Source organism: Rana temporaria, chromosome 1, assembly GCF_905171775.1.
Source record: "Rana temporaria chromosome 1, aRanTem1.1, whole genome shotgun sequence".
Taxonomy (NCBI): domain Eukaryota; kingdom Metazoa; phylum Chordata; class Amphibia; order Anura; family Ranidae; genus Rana; species Rana temporaria.
In genome coordinates, this window is record NC_053489.1 from 448,718,366 (window position 1) to 448,733,998 (window position 15,633).

The 15,633-nt window shown below is 46.6% G+C and overlaps 1 protein-coding gene across 3 annotated transcripts in view; it reads left to right on the forward strand.

Moving 5' to 3' along the window:
• The first annotated feature begins 797 nt into the window (after positions 1–797).
• RANBP3 (RAN binding protein 3) overlaps positions 798–15,633 on the forward strand; it is an 83,454-nt gene continuing 68,618 nt past the window's right edge. For 2 of the 3 annotated variants that reach the window (XM_040327290.1, XM_040327298.1), the window contains exon 1: positions 798–891. In XM_040327290.1, coding sequence (XP_040183224.1) covers positions 870–891 — 22 coding nt within the window. In that variant the 5' untranslated portion in view covers positions 798–869. The remainder of the gene's footprint in view (positions 892–15,633) is intronic. The other variant, XM_040327308.1, reaches the window with a different exon arrangement.

Here is a 15,633-nt window from a genome sequence, read left to right on the forward strand (position 1 = left end):
TGCCCATTGAAATGCATGGGCAGCGCTTCCGAAGCACCACAACATGGGCAGTTTATAACCCTTTCTTTCGGCCGCTAGTGGGGGCTAAAAGCACCCCGCAATCAGCCGAAAAGTGCCGCTAAAACAAGTGGCGCTCTAACCACTAACGCGGTGCGGCCCCAGTGTGAAAGTAACCATATAGAGATTTCTAAGTATTGTAGTTTGGTGCCATTTCTCAAGCGTGCATAATTTTAAAGCGTGACATGTTAGGTATCTATTTACTCGCGTAACATCATCTTTCACATTATGCAAAAAAATGGGGTAAATATAGTGTCTTCTTTTTTTTTATTCATGAAAGTTTTTTTTAAATGTTTGAAAAATTGCTGCGCAAATACAGTGTGACATAAAAAAGTATTGCAACGACTGCCATTTTATTCTCTACGGTTTCTGCTAAAAAAAATATATATATAATGTTTGGGGGTGCTAGGGAATTTTATAGCAACAAAAACCCCCAGATTTTTAAATATATGTGAGAAATGTCAGAATAGTAAGCTGAATAATTACTGCTCTAGATTGGTCTGCTCCAGTTTTGATAACGTTCTCCTTGTCAGTACTTCAGCAAACCATATAGGTACTTTCAACCACGTTTAACAGCAACATAAAACTGGCCAAAACCAGCTGAGTGGGCTGCGCGGCCGATAGCAAAGCACTCAGCACAGCACATTGAGCGGGCGGCTCCGCTTTTACGACAGACGTAAGTGACGACTCCTGCCATGCGCAATCCCTGTGTGGCGGGTGTGGTGGTTTACTTGTAGTTCCCGCCCAGTACAGCCCGCCCACTGCCTGTGAAAGCTGGCCGCTAGAATTGTGGGTGCGGCTGAGGCGGTAAAATGGAGGACCTAGCAAACGAAGGTAAGTAGCAGAGAGCTGTGTTGTGTTAGTTCTGAGGTGGCTGATGGTGGACGTGCCTGGTACAGAGCTGAGGTGATGCTCTGTAGAGGCAGTGTGGCTGTAGCCGTACTCATGTTTCTGGGTCGGTAGGAAGAGGTTGGGGGCGCGGCTCTGACGATCCCCTGGTTACTGCAGGCCTCTGCTCAGCCGGGCCCTGTGTGTGGGGACGGTGGCCGCGCTCTTCCACTCTACTAGCATCTTCTAGACTTGTGGAGGAGTAGTGCCATACTGGTGAGGTGTGGGGGGGCCTTCCTCCAGTCTCCTACCATAGCTTACACACCCACCTGCCACTGCAACTTCTCCCTCCACCTGAGGGATGCCCATTCATGGCATTGGATGGACATGGCAATGGAATAGCGTGTAGCAATGTTTGCTAGCTCTGGAAAGGGCTTAGCAAGGACTTTGTTTACATTTTAGGGACCTCTCGTTGTCAGTAAACATGAGTTAGTAAGTATGTGGTATGTGGTATGTTTTATAAAGGCCATGCATGTATTGTCTTCCATGACTGAAGATCTGAACCCAAGGAGATGTAGGGCACATACTTGCATGTGTATACTGACTGCGGCTTCACGCTGCCTACAGTAGCCAACCATCTAGAACATGGGTCTTCAAACTACAGCCCTCCAGTTGTTCAGGAACTACAGTTCCCATCATGCCTAGTCATGTCTGTGAATGTCAGGGTTTTACAATGCCTCATGGGATGTTTAGTTCCGCACAGCTGAATGGCTGTAGTTTGAGGATCCCTGATCTAGAATAACGGTCTCCAACTGTGGCCCTTTACTAGGCCCTTGGGACACTATTCCTCCCACTGATACAAGGCACTATTCCTCCACCCCAACACTGGGAAATAATTCCTGTCACTGATAAGAACAAATGGGGCACAATTCCTGGTCACTGATACCAACAAACGGGGCACTATTCCTGTCACTGATACCAACAAACGGGGCACTATTCTGTCACTGATACCAACAAACGGGGCACTATTCCTGTCACTGGTACCAACAAACGGGGGCACTATTCTGTCACTGGTACCAACAAACGGGGCACTATTCCTGTCACTGGTACCAACAAACGGGGCACTATTCCTGTCACTGGTACCAACAAACGGGGCACTATTCCTGTCACTGATACCAACAAACGGGGGAATAATTCCTGTCAATGATACCAACAAACGGGGGAATAATTCCCTGTCACTGATGCCAACAAACGGGGGAATAATTCCTGTCACTGATACCAACAAACGGGGAATAATTCCTGTCACTGATGCCAACAAACGGGGGAATAATTCCTGTCACTGATGCCAACAAACGGGGGAATAATTCCTGTCACTGATGCCAACAAACGGGGAATAATTCCTGTCACTGATGCCAACAAACGGGGGAATAATTTCCTGTCACTGATGCCAACAAACGGGGGAATAATTCCTGTCACTGATGCCAACAAACGGGGGAATAATTCCTGTCACTGATGCCAACAAACGGGGGGAATAATTCCTGTCACTGATGCCAACAAACGGGGGAATAATTCCTGTCACTGATGCCAACAAACGGGGAATAATTCCTGTCACTGATGCCAACAAACGGGGGGAATAATTCCTGTCACTGATGCCAACAAACGGGGGAATAATTCCTGTCACTGATGCCAACAAACGGGGGAATAAATTCCTGTCACTGATACCAACAAACGGGGCACTATTCCTGTCACTGATACCAACAAACGGGGCACTATTTCTCCCACTGATACCAACAAACGGGGCACTATTTTTTCCCACTGACGCCAATGATGTGACACTATTTCTCTCCACTCACACCAATGATGGGGCACTGTTTATTCTGCTAATACCAACAATGGAGCCATATTCCTCCCACTAGTACGAACGATTGAACATTCTTTACCTCTCTATTCCTACTGGTCACAGCCCAGCCCCCTCAAAGTCTGAAGGACAATAAACTGGCCCTTTGTTCAGAAAGCTTGAAGGCCCCTGATCTAGAACTATAGGTAGATGTTGAGTACTTTCTTAAAGTGGTTCTAATGTTTAGTTTTATTTATTTTTTCTTCCACATTAAGTCCCCATTCACACCTAGGCGTTTTGGTCGCCGGTAGTGTGACGCCGCTGCAGCCCCGAGACGCCAGAGGGACGAAAACGCATGCACCTCTATGGAGATGGTTCACATCTCCACGCCGAACGCCTGCCGCCTGAAAAAAAGTCCTGGACCTTTTTTTCAGGCGGCGTTCGGCATAGGAGATGTGAACCATCTCCATAGAGGGGGTGAAGGCTGCATTCACAATCGCAGTGTTTTGTCGCCGCAATTCGCGGAACAAAACGCTGCGATTTTGTACGCCGAAGTGTGAATGCAGCCTAAGAGGATCAGGCTGTACAAAAAAGTCAGCAGCTTCAAATCCTGTAGCTGCCAACTTCTTTAAGGCTAGATTCACATATGAGCACGCAGCAGCTCACAGCAGGAGTCCGGTGCGTCCTTGTTCACCGTTTTCAGGTACTGGTTCTTTGGCTGTGCAAATTGCACCGGAGCCGATGCAGAGATATGTGAGCCGGCTCCATAGAGAGCCGGTCACAGTCTCCTGCTCTTGCGAATTGGGTGTGGGGAATCACTAGTGTGAACCCAGCTTTGGTGAAAGAATGCTTATTTGTCCAACGATCCAGCGCTGTCCTCACCTGGGCTGGTTCTTCGCTGGTCTTGGAGTCCCTGGCTCTGGCATGTTTACTAAGGGAAGCCAGCTTTGACTCTTTGCAGCCTTACAGCCAGCTTTCTACTGTGCATGCGCAACCTGCCCTGTGCTCCAGATTTATACAGTATATAAAATTGATATCCAGTTGCAAGAAAGAGGGAGGAGGCAGAGCAATATCACATTTATTTAACCACTTCCCACCCGGTCAATAACAGATTGCCATCTAGGAAGTGGTTCTGTTATCCTGACTGGAAGTCTGACGTCCAGCAGCATAACATGACGGTGCGCATCACGGCAATCGAGGGGTGTCAGTCTGACACCCCTGCATCTCAAATCGTGGCTGACAGGGAGAGCCGATCGGCAGCTCTTCCTGTCGGGGGGGGGGGGGTCTGTGCTGATAATCAGCACATTGATAATCAGCACAGCCCCATTAAATGTAAAAATTACATGCCCAGTAGTGCCCCATGTTATAAACTCTGCAAGTGCCAAACACCTGTCAGTACCTTATCATCAGTGCTGCATATCAGTGCTGCCTATTAGTGCCCATCAATTCTACATATCAATGCCTTATCAGCGCCACTTTATCAGTGCCCGTCGGTGAAGGGGAAAACAACATTTAATGACCGAAACAAAATAAATTTATTTTTATTTTTTTAAAAATTTGGGTCTTTTTTTAGTTTTTTTAGCAAAAAAATAAAAACTGCAGAGGTGATCAAATACCACCAAAAGAAAGCTCTATTTGTGGGGGAAAAAAATGATAAACATTTAGTTTGGGTACAGTGTTGGATGACCGCTCAATAGTCATTCAAAGTGCGACAGCGCTGCAAATTGTCCTGGGCAGGAAGGGGCGTAAGTGCCTGGTATTGAAGTGGTTAAAGTAGAACTAAACCTATACATTTATCAGTTTATAAAAGCAAGGCATTCTGTGAATAACTGTCACATTTGCTTTTTGCGCTCAACCAAACTGCCAAGCCTTCCATCACATGCTGGTGTCATAACTGATCACGTGGCAACTGCAAATGAAACGGGCTAGGATGGCAGCTTCCTTGGCTGTAAGGATATCAAGGTTTAGTTCTGCTTTATGATGGTCAGCTTTAACCCATTCCTGCCCCCCCTCCTGGAGGCCCTTTTAACTGTGTCTTAATGCAGTGACGCATGGAGGCCTACCCAGGCATGTGTTTGGCTGTCCCACGTTATAGCGAGCTCCAAATCATTGCCAGAGACTGGGAGCTGTCTATGGAAGCTTGGTCACTGTGCTTGGGAGTGCATTCTCAACACCCATGGATGTATACGTGCAGCGGGTGGGGGAGTTAAAGCCACCCTGGTCAGTAAGGCCCGTTTCACACAGGTGCTCCGATCAAGTCCTGCCTGTACATTTTCAGATGGACCTGATCGTATTTTCCATGCACCACTATGGCACGGCGGATGTCGGCGGTGACATGTCCACTGATATCCGCCGGTATCCTATGAACAGGCGGTCCATTTTTCATCCGATCTCCATAGAGGACAGCGGGGCTTTGACAGGTTTGTCTATGCACAGTGAGTGGAGGCAGACCTGTCATCTGCCTGCTCAGTGGAGATCAGCCAGTACAAGGCACAGTACTTACAGTCAATACAAGTGTCACTTGTGCTGATGGCTGCCTTTTTAGTTGTGATTCACTGCCCCCCCACCACTGTAATATTCTGGTATGGCTGGTAGATATTAAAACTGAGGGACTGTCACAGGCACTCGTCAAGAGTGCACCTATGCCTGCCCTTTTTGCCACCCTTCTCTATTTTGTAGAATGTATACTATAGCAGAGATTTGTGCTGGGTGGGTATAACTTTAATTTTTTACAATTTAAAAAAAAAAAATATTTCATCACATAGGGGATGATGATTTTTTGGTGACAGGTTCTCTTAATGAGATGTAGGGTCTAAAAGTCACTGCGTGTCTTCCCTGTTCTCCACTAAATGTAGTGTAGATCACACACGAGACATCGGGGACCCCCGAAGTGATGTAATACATGTCGCTTCCAAGTCCGGAACATGATAGGAGGCGAGCTGACGCCTGCTTGTGCTGGTCCCAGGTCTGCAGATGGGCAAGTGGAGCTGGGGGTACTTTACCTGTCTGTGAAGCAATCGGGCAGCAGCAGAGCCATGTGAATGCTTCCACCTGGCAAGTGAGCCCTTGCCCTGTAGGAAAAAAAAAAATGACCTGCTGGGCACCCAAAGCTGCAGGTCCCGGACGCAATTTCCATGGCATTTGTTAAGCCTTGTACGATAGATTCCATACATTTAAAAAATTTTAGGCTTCAATGAATGGAAGACAGTTCAGAAAGAGGTGGGCAAAGTTGACCCTCTTAATAAGTACCTGTGACAGGTCCATCAGATTGTATTGACTCATGCAGCACCAAATGATTATCACTGCAGTGGTGGGGGGGATCAGAGGAGATGAAAGATTTTTAACGAAAATCAGTAAGTCCTCAGTAAAAGGAGCACTTTGCATTGATTGTATGTACTGTGCCTTGTGCTGATTATTTTTTTATTTATTTGGATAAAGCAAATGAGGGTTATAATCCCAGTAAAGTTTTATTTTTTATTTTTTTACCATCTGTGTCCATTGTGGAGATTTGCCTTCATGTCCTGTCTTTATAGCTCATAAGGAAATAAGAGAATTCCTGCAAAATCAAGGGAATTCCATGGGGACCCGCAGGTCACCTGAACTAGTGTCCCTATTGAAAGATTTCCCCCTCTATTACTTTAGAGCTAAGCAAACAAACATGGTTGGAATAAATGGTTTACCTGACAGAAATGTGTAATTCCGTTTAGTCTGGTGAGTGACATGCTTTTGTTATCCTGCGTAATCGGTGATTTAAACTGATATTAAAGATTATTATTATTATTATTATTACTTTTCTTTTCTTTTTTATAATAAAAAAAATATTACTTGCCTTCTCTGTTTTGCACAGAGCAACCCAGATCCTCCTCTTCATGGGTCCCCCCCTCCTCCTCTTCGAATACATATACATGAAGATTAAAACCTTTAAGCCAGGGTGGATAAAAATCCCCAATTTAAAAAAATATATACACAATCAGATTTTTTTATTTTTTATTTAAATCTGATTTTTTTTTATTATTATTATTTTATTTTAATGAGATTTTGGAGTAAAAATCTATCTAAAGATAGTTTTTAACCACTTCCGGACCGGCTCACGACAATATAAGTCGATACTTTGAAGAGGAATATGGATGTTATGGCAGCAGCTAGCTGCCATAACCCTGTATCCTCTTTTTCAGCCGGCAATCCGCTTTCAGATAAAAGTGGTCTCTCCAGATTCACAACAATATTTATTTCTTTCATCATGGGCGGGAGAGGAGCCCCTCTAGCCACGCTACAGTCGTCTCCGCCGCTTACCGGAGCTGTCTGTATCGGCAGAGACGATTGGGTCCTCTCTTCTGCTTGGCTGGCTGCCGAGTGAGGGAAAGATGGGCCCCCCACTCTGACTGGCGGAAGCGACGTCAAACGTCACTTCCGCTCAATGCTCTTAAAGGGGATTTTTTATTCACGTTTTTTTTCTATTACAAGGGATGTGTACATTCCCTGTAATGGAATAAAAGTGACCCAAATTTTTTTATTTTTTTTCTTAAAAGGACAATGTCAAAATAAAAAGTAAAATAAATAAGAAGCAAATGCATATATGAAAACGGTGTTCAAACCACACATGTGAGGTATCGCCATGATCTTTGCGTGAGAGCAATAATTCTAGCCCTAGACCTCCTCTGTAACTCAAAATTGGTAACCTGTAGACATTTTTAAACGTCACCTATAAAGATTTTTAAGGGTAAAAGTTTGTCGACATTCCACAAGGGGCGCAATTTTAAAGCGTGACATGTTGGGTATGAATTTACTCGGCGTGACATTATCTTTCACAATATAAAAAAAAGAAAAGTGGGCTAACTTTACTGTTGTCTTATTTTTTAATTTAAAAATAAAGTGTATTCCAAAAAATGCGCTTGTAAGACTGCTGTGCAAATATTGCAGACAGTATTGCACGACCTCCATTTTATTCTCTAGGGTGTTAGAAAAAAAAAATATATATATATATATATATATATATATATATATATATATATATATATATATATATATATAATATATAATGTTTGGGTTTTCTAAGATTTTCTAGCAAAAAAAATATTTTAACTTGTAAACACCAAATCTCAAAACGAGGCTTGGTCCTTTTAAAGGGGTTGTAAAGGTTTGTTTTTTATTTTCTAAATTGGTTCCTTTAAGCTAGTGCACTGTTAGTTCACTTACCTTTTCCTTCAATTTCCCTTCTAAATGTTGTTATTTTTTGTCTGAATTTCTCACTTCCTGTTTCTCCTTGGTAAGCCTTTTGGTCTCATATGGTGGTGTGCAGAGGGAAGCAGGAAGCGTCCCATCATCTGAGCCGTTCTAGCTGGGGGAAAAAATCGATTTGAATCGAGTTGGGAGGTCAAATCGATTCAGATTTTGACCAAATCGTTTTTTTTTTTTCTTTCTATAGGACCAGCGCTCCGCGGACTAGGACGAAGCCGCGGCTTTGCCTAAAAAATCCTGCTCCGCCACGCGATCCTGGGAAAAGGCCACGAGGCCCAGACGCCACGGACTAGGCCGAAGCCGCGGCCTATTCCTAGGATTGCGGCAAAGCTGCGGGCAGGATTTTTTAGGCGAGGCTTCAGCCTAGTCCCAGGATCCCAGGATCGCGGCAGACTAGGCTGAAGCCGTGGCCTCGCTTTGAATCGTGAATCGTTATTTTTTTATCTCAGTTTTTTTTGGGGGGGGCCAAAATCACCCAGCTATGGCTGGGGGTTAGTCAGCGTGCTCGCCCCCTCCCTTGGGACTACATCCCTACGGGGAGACGCTGTGAACCAACAGTGCACTAGCTTAAAGTGGTTGCAAACCCTTACAGACCACTTGGCCCTACAGGTAGCCTATATTGAGGCTTACCTGTAGGGCAAGAAATATCTCCCTAACCTAAAAGGTTAAAGCGGTTGTAAACCGCATAAACTTTTTTTTTTTTTTCCCAAACCTGCAATGCAAAAGGCATAATAGGCTAGTATGCACCGCATACTAGCCTATTATCAAATACTTACCTCGGAACGAGGTGTGTACCACTTACCTGGTCCACGCCGAGCAGGATGTCATCTTGCTCCGGCGTGTCTTCCGGGTATCGCCGCTCCAGCGATGTGATTCGCTGGAGCGGCGATGACGTCACTCCCGCGCGGGAGATTTAAAATCGGCAGGGTCCGGCGGATGCCGGTCCTTCAGCCGTGGATTCCCCCCTGCGCATGCGCCGCCGGCATTGCGGGGGGAATATCTCCTAACCGTGCAGGTTTAGGAGATATTCTCCTTACCTACAGGTAAGCCTTATTATAGGCTTACCTGTAGGTAAAAGTCCAAATAGTGGGTTTACAACCACTTTAAGGAGATATTTGCAGAAAAGACTGCAATGATGTCTACGGCGCAGGCGTGCCGTAGACAACGGCGCAGGCACAATGAGCGTGCCGTTAACGAATGGGATCGTGCCGTCCCTGACGGCTCCCGCGCGCTTGCGTGAGAGTGACGTCATCGCTGCTCCGGCTAGTCACAGCGCCGGAGCAGCTATACACGAAAGTCACTCTGGTATCATGTCGGGCGGAGAGGAGAGGAACGAAGGTCGCTGCGGGGGCTTAGATCTCGGGTAAGTAATTCATAATGAGCTAGTATGCTATGCATACAAGCTCATTATGCCTTTCTCTTGCAGGGTGTTTTTAAAAAAAAACTAACAACAAAAAAATGTAAAAAAAAAGTTTCAGATGGTTTACTTCCTTTTTAAAGGAACCCATTTAGAAAATAAAAAGCAAACCTCTACAACCCCTTTAAGTGGTTAAGATACAGTAATAATTTACTTTATTCAGCATGAAATGGAGCTTAGTTATGTAGCATGAGGCTGTATATTCTGCAATATTTAAATTTTTGGTAAACTCATTCAATGAATCCAAGCTCTGCAAGCTGGGATAACATGCACTGCATTGATGCATTCACACAATTTCACAGTAACCATGAAATAAAGTTCAGGAATATTCCTTTAGCTCAGGGGTGTCAAACTCAAATTCATCAGGGGCCGCATCAGCAGTTTGGTTTCCCTCAAAGGGCCGGTTGTATCTGCACTCCATTATATTGTTCAGTGTGAGCAGTCTCCGATAAAGGTTTATTGCGCTGCGTAGGGAGCGCATCGCAGGGGTTTAGGAGTGCGCTGCGTAGGGAGCGCAGGGTTCAGGAGTGCGCTATGCACAGTGTGCAACAACCGATTTCATCCCTCCTCCTGGGTTCTGACCTCACCGCCCCCCCCCCCTCTGACATCTATGCTTTCTCCTTCCTACTATTGGGAGGGGGTTTTATAATATTTCAGTTAATGGAAGCTACATATGTCATATTCCCCATATAATACTTGTTGCAGCACTGTGTAGTTGGGATCAATACCCAGTAGGGTTTTGTATTTAACCTTTTTGAAAATGTTGTATATATATTTTGGTATATCTATATATAAACCAAAAATATATATATATATATATATATATACAAGTGCACAGTGCTGCAACAAGTATTATAGTGTGAATATGACATATGTAGCTTCCATTAACTGAAATATTATAAAATAACCCTACTGGGTAGTGAATCCCAATCACCGGTGCTGCAAGAAACCTCAACCCCATTGTGCAAATAAATAAAGTACAGAACATTTAATAAAGCAATTAATCAAATACAATAATTCTAAGATAGCCCTACTGGGTAGTGAATCCAAATCACCAGTGCTGCAAGAACACACAATTGTGCAAATATATAAATATACAAACTAATTTCATTATAACAATTAATAAAAGCATCCAAAAACATGGCTATGAATGAACATTGTATTAATAATTATATAAAATTAGTATATATATATTTGTACAATTCAGTTTTTTTTTTTTTTAAACACTGGTGTTTTGGATTCACTGAGAGAGACATTGGGATCAGAGAGACAGGGGAGCTGAGGGAAAGGGGGAAGCTGAGAGATAACGAGAGACTGCTAGCCCTACCTTCCATGGCAGTGTGTCTCCTTTGATCCTTCCGGCGGCTCCCTGGCAGCGTGCCCGTCCTCTGGGTCCCCAGTCAGCCTGTTCCCCCGGGAAGTTGGAGCAATCCATGCTCTGGAGGCACGGAAGATGCTGCTCCCACCTCTTCTCACCTCTTGGGGGGGCGGGGTCAGGGGGCGAGGTAAAGGAGGCGGCCGTGGTTGAACTATTCTCCCAGGCCTATCTGTCCTCGGCACGGCCCCTCACTGATCACTGCCATGAGAGAGATCCCCCTGCTGACGGGGGCCGCTGAGCGGGCCACATGACATGGCGTTTGGAGTTTTGTGTAATCTTCAGGTCGAAAATTATATATATATATTTTTTTATGCACATGTTTAAAAAAAAATAACGGCTTTGGCAGCGAGAGGGTAATGGGACGGTTGGTGATGCAGCAGTGAAACAAGGTGAGGGACATGGCAGCAGCAAGTAAATGGATGCCCGCTAACAGGCGCTGTCATGATGGATCTAAAATGACAGGTGCTCTTTAAATGTAAGGACTTATTCTGGGTGGTAGTTAGAATCTTTAATACTTGCAAACAAAATAATGGTTTCCTATTTAGAATAATAAGCTGTCAGGTTAGTAAAACAGCAATATCAGAACCAATTCAATCAGTTTGTAGTGTACAGAGATTTGCAAAAACAATGAGCTAAAGCAGGGGTGGCAAACACAAGGCCCGCAGGCCGAATCCGGCCCGCCAGACCTTGCCATGTGGCCCGCGCAACGGGCCGTCCGTTGCCACTAGTGGTGCATCGGATCGCGACCGATCCGTGACCTGTGTAGCGCACCGCTGCCTCCGGCCTTAGGAAAGGCCGCGGCTTCGACCTAGCTCCGGAGCGGTCGGCCATCTTGGTACACCCGGCTCCTATGATGGACGTCCCGGAGATCCAATCCCGGGACCGCGGGACGTGTGACGTCCATCATAGGCGCCACAGACTCCAGAAGGCGGCAATTACAAGCCTCCACTGTAAAGAAAGATCAGGGAGAAGAATATGACAACACACCGGCTCGGCGGGCGGCTCTCCTCCTCTCCTTTCTGTCTGGCTGCCATGACACATGATGGGTTTATGTCAGGTAGGTCCATGTTACATGTATGTCAGGTAGGTGAGGTCAGTGTATGTCAGGTAGGTTAGGTCCATGCATGTCAGGTAGGTCTATGTATGTCAGGTAGGCGAGGTCAGTGTATGCCAGGTAGGTGAAGTCATTGTGTATGTCAGGTATGCCACTCCACCCTATCCCATCTCATCCTACCCCATCCCAGGGTGGATGGAAGGAGAGTGGAGGGTGCAGAGGTCAGATATTGCACACGGTCCATAGCATACTCCTGTATCCTGCATTTCGTACGCAGCAAACTTCTGAACCCTGCGCTCCATAAAACCAGTAATAAACAAATGCAGTGACAATTATTATGATAATAGTGGACACCTAGTCTTACAGATACAACCGGCCCTTTGAGGGCAACCATACTGCTAATGCGGGCCCCCGATAAATTTGAGTTTGCCACCCCTGCCTTAGAGCAGTGGTCATCAACCTTGTCCTGCAGGGCCCACTAACAGGCCAGGTTTGCAAGATAACTGAAATACATCACAGCTGATATCATTTGCTCCTCAGTGATTGCAGTATTCTAGACTGCATCTCCCCAAGGTAATACATAAAACCTGGCCTGTTAGTGGGCCCTGCAGGACAGGGTTGATGACCACTGCCTTAGAGGAACGATTTAACATTAGAACAGCCTATAAACTAGTTTTTCTTTTTTGCTTCACCTTAACAAATACCATCTACCCGAATATAAGCCGAGGCACCTAATTTTACCACTAAAAACTGGGAAACGTATTGACTCGAGTATAAGCCTAGGGTGTCCATCTGCATGCCTCACTGTGCCCCTGCCTCACTGTGTCCATGTGCATGCCTCACTGGGTCCATGACTAGACAGATGTTTTAACATGGGAGTCTATGGAAGGGGTGCCCTGCTTTGAAAAATTGGTGCTCCCCAGCCGTAGGTCCTCCAGACAATAAATGTTGCATACTTGTAGAGGAAGAGTAGAACTATATGTGTGCCAAGTTTGGGCCAGCCAGTAATGGGTCCCCAAAATTCAGAAGATCAGGCACAAAAAGGTGACTCGAGTATAAGCCGAGGGGGCATTTTCAGCACAAAAAAAATTGCTGAAAAGTAGGATTGCCTCTGAAATCAGACCTTTGAAGTAAAACTTCAAAAATGTATACAGTGCTTGTTTTTCTTTCTCAAAACATGATGGCATATTGTGTTGTCTGTTTTTTTTTGTGGAGGATTTGTAAAATTTGGAAGTGGATTTAAAATTACTATCTAATGTTTTGGCTTTCTTAAACCAGCCACACATGGATTGACATTCTGCGTGTCGGCGGGGACTGACAAAATTTTGATCCGTGTATGGGCAGGCTGGTTGCACAGAGATTAGTCTACCAATCACCTTCTGTACAACCAGCCTCCCGGATTTTTCCCGTTTGATCAATGGCACTGGCTATAACTGGCAGAGTTGAACATTATATTCTGAGGATGGTGAAGTTTCCCAGCTGTCAGAATACAATATCTTGGGTGGGGCTAAGGAGCATTTATTTGCACCGTGCAATATGGCAAACACATCAGTTGACTAATATATAAATGTTTAGCTTATAATTCCAATCAGGAGCAGCACTTTTGCATTTGTGACAATGCCTTCTTTTAGCCTCTCTGGACTTTGTTATTCATATGTCACCCCCTGTTTCTGATTGCTGAATTATGTTGCTGGTGTCCTCAGAAAGCTGGATTTAGGAACAGGGGGCCAGATCCTCAAAAGAGATACTCCGACTTAAGTGCTGTTCAGTCTGTGTGTAACTTTGGAAACGATCCTCAAAAGGCTTTTTCCAAAGTTACACAGAAGATCCGGCATGTGTAATTGATTTACACTGCCTAATTTTAGGATGCAGTACCGCATCCGCCGCTGGGGGCATTTCGAGTCGAAATGCCGTTGCTAGTATGCAAATTAGCACTTAAGGCGATCCACAAAGCTTTCTAGCTTCTTTTTTGCGCCGTAAGTGTTATTTTGCAAGTGTAAAATTAGGGCTCGTTTTACAAAGTGTAAAGTTAGTCACACCTTGTAAAGGCCCATAGCAGCGACGGCATTTGGTATGCTTTCCCGAGGAGAACTCCACGTCAATTTGTAAAAAACAAAACCGGCATGGGTTCCCCCCCCAGGAGCATACCAGGCCCTTAGGTCTTGGTATGGGTTGTAAGGGGACCCCCCCTACGCCGAAAAATTGACGTAGGGGGTCCCCCTACAATCCATACCAGACCCGTATCAAAGCACGCTACCCGGCCAGCCAGGAAGGGAGTGGGGACGAGCGAGCGCCCCCCCCCCTCCTGAGCCGTGCCAGGCCGCGTGCCCTCAACATGGGGGGGTTGGGTGCTCTGGGGCAGGGGGGCGCACTGCGGGCCCCCCCACCCCAGAGCACCCTGTCCCCATGTTGATGAGGACAGGACCTCTTCCCGACAACCCTTGCCATTGGTTGTCGGGGTCTGCGGGCGGAGGCTTATCGGAATCTGGGAGTCCCCTTTAATAAGGGGGCCCCCAGATACCGGCCCCCCACCCTAAGTGAATGGATATGGGGTACATCGTACCCCTATCCATTCACCTGGAGGCAAAAAGTAAAAGTTAATAAACACACAACACAAGGCTTTTTAAAATATTTTATTATTCTGCTCCGGACGCCCCCCTGTCTTCGTTATTAGCTCAATTACCAGGGGGGGCTTCTTCTTCCGCTCTCCGGGGGTCTTCTTCCACTCTCCGGGGGTCTTCCGCTCTCCGGGGGGGCTTCTCGGACTCCGGGGGGGCTTCTCCGGACTCCGGGGGGCTTCTTCCATCTTCTCCCCTCTTCCGCTCTTGACTCGGCGAACCCCGGTTCTTCTGCAGCTCTCCGGTGCCTTCTTCTTCAGCGCTGGCTGCCTGCTATGTTTGTGTGTTAGCTCGATTTCAAACAGGCAGCCGGCGCGGTCTTCTGTGACGTCAGGGTCTTCTGGTCTTCTGTTCTTCCGATGTTGTCTCGTCGCCTGTTGTCGCTGTAATGATGGAAGCGCGCCTTGCAGCCCATTTATATAGGCATCGCCGTCCCATCATGCTCCGGTAGGTACCCACGTGGTGGGTGCACGTGGGTAGGCACCCACCACGTGGGTACCTACCGGAGCATGATGGGACGGTGATGCCTATATAAATGGGATGCAAGGCGCGCTTCCATCATTACAGCGACAACAGGCGACGAGACAACATCGGAAGAACAGAAGACCAGAAGATCCTGACGCCACAGAAGACCGCGCCGGCTGCCTGTTTGAAATCGAGCTAACACACAAACATAGCAAGCAGCCAGCGCTGAAGAAGAAGGCACCGGAGAGCTGCAGAAGAACCGGGGTTCGCCGAGTCAAGAGCGGAAGAGGGGAGAAGATGGAAGAAGCCCCCCGGAGTCCGGAGAAGCCCCCCCCGGAGAGCGGAAGACCCCCGGAGAGTGGAAGAAGACCCCCGGAGAGTGGAAGACCCCCGGAGAGCGGAAGAAGAAGCCCCCCCTGGTAATTGAGCTAATAACGAAGACAGGGGGGGCCTCCGGAGCAGAATAATAAAATATTTTAAAAAGCCTTGTGTTGTGTGTTTATTAACTTTTACTTTTTGCCTACAGGTGAATGGATAGGGGTACGATGTACCCCATATCCATTCACTTAGGGTGGGGGGCCGGTATCTGGGGGCCCCCTTATTAAAGGGGACTCCCAGATTCCGATAAGCCTCCGCCCGCAGACCCCGACAACCAATGGCAAGGGTTGTCGGGAAGAGGTCCTGTCCTCATCAACATGGGGACAGGGTGCTCTGGGGTGGGGGGGCCCGCAGTGCGCCCCC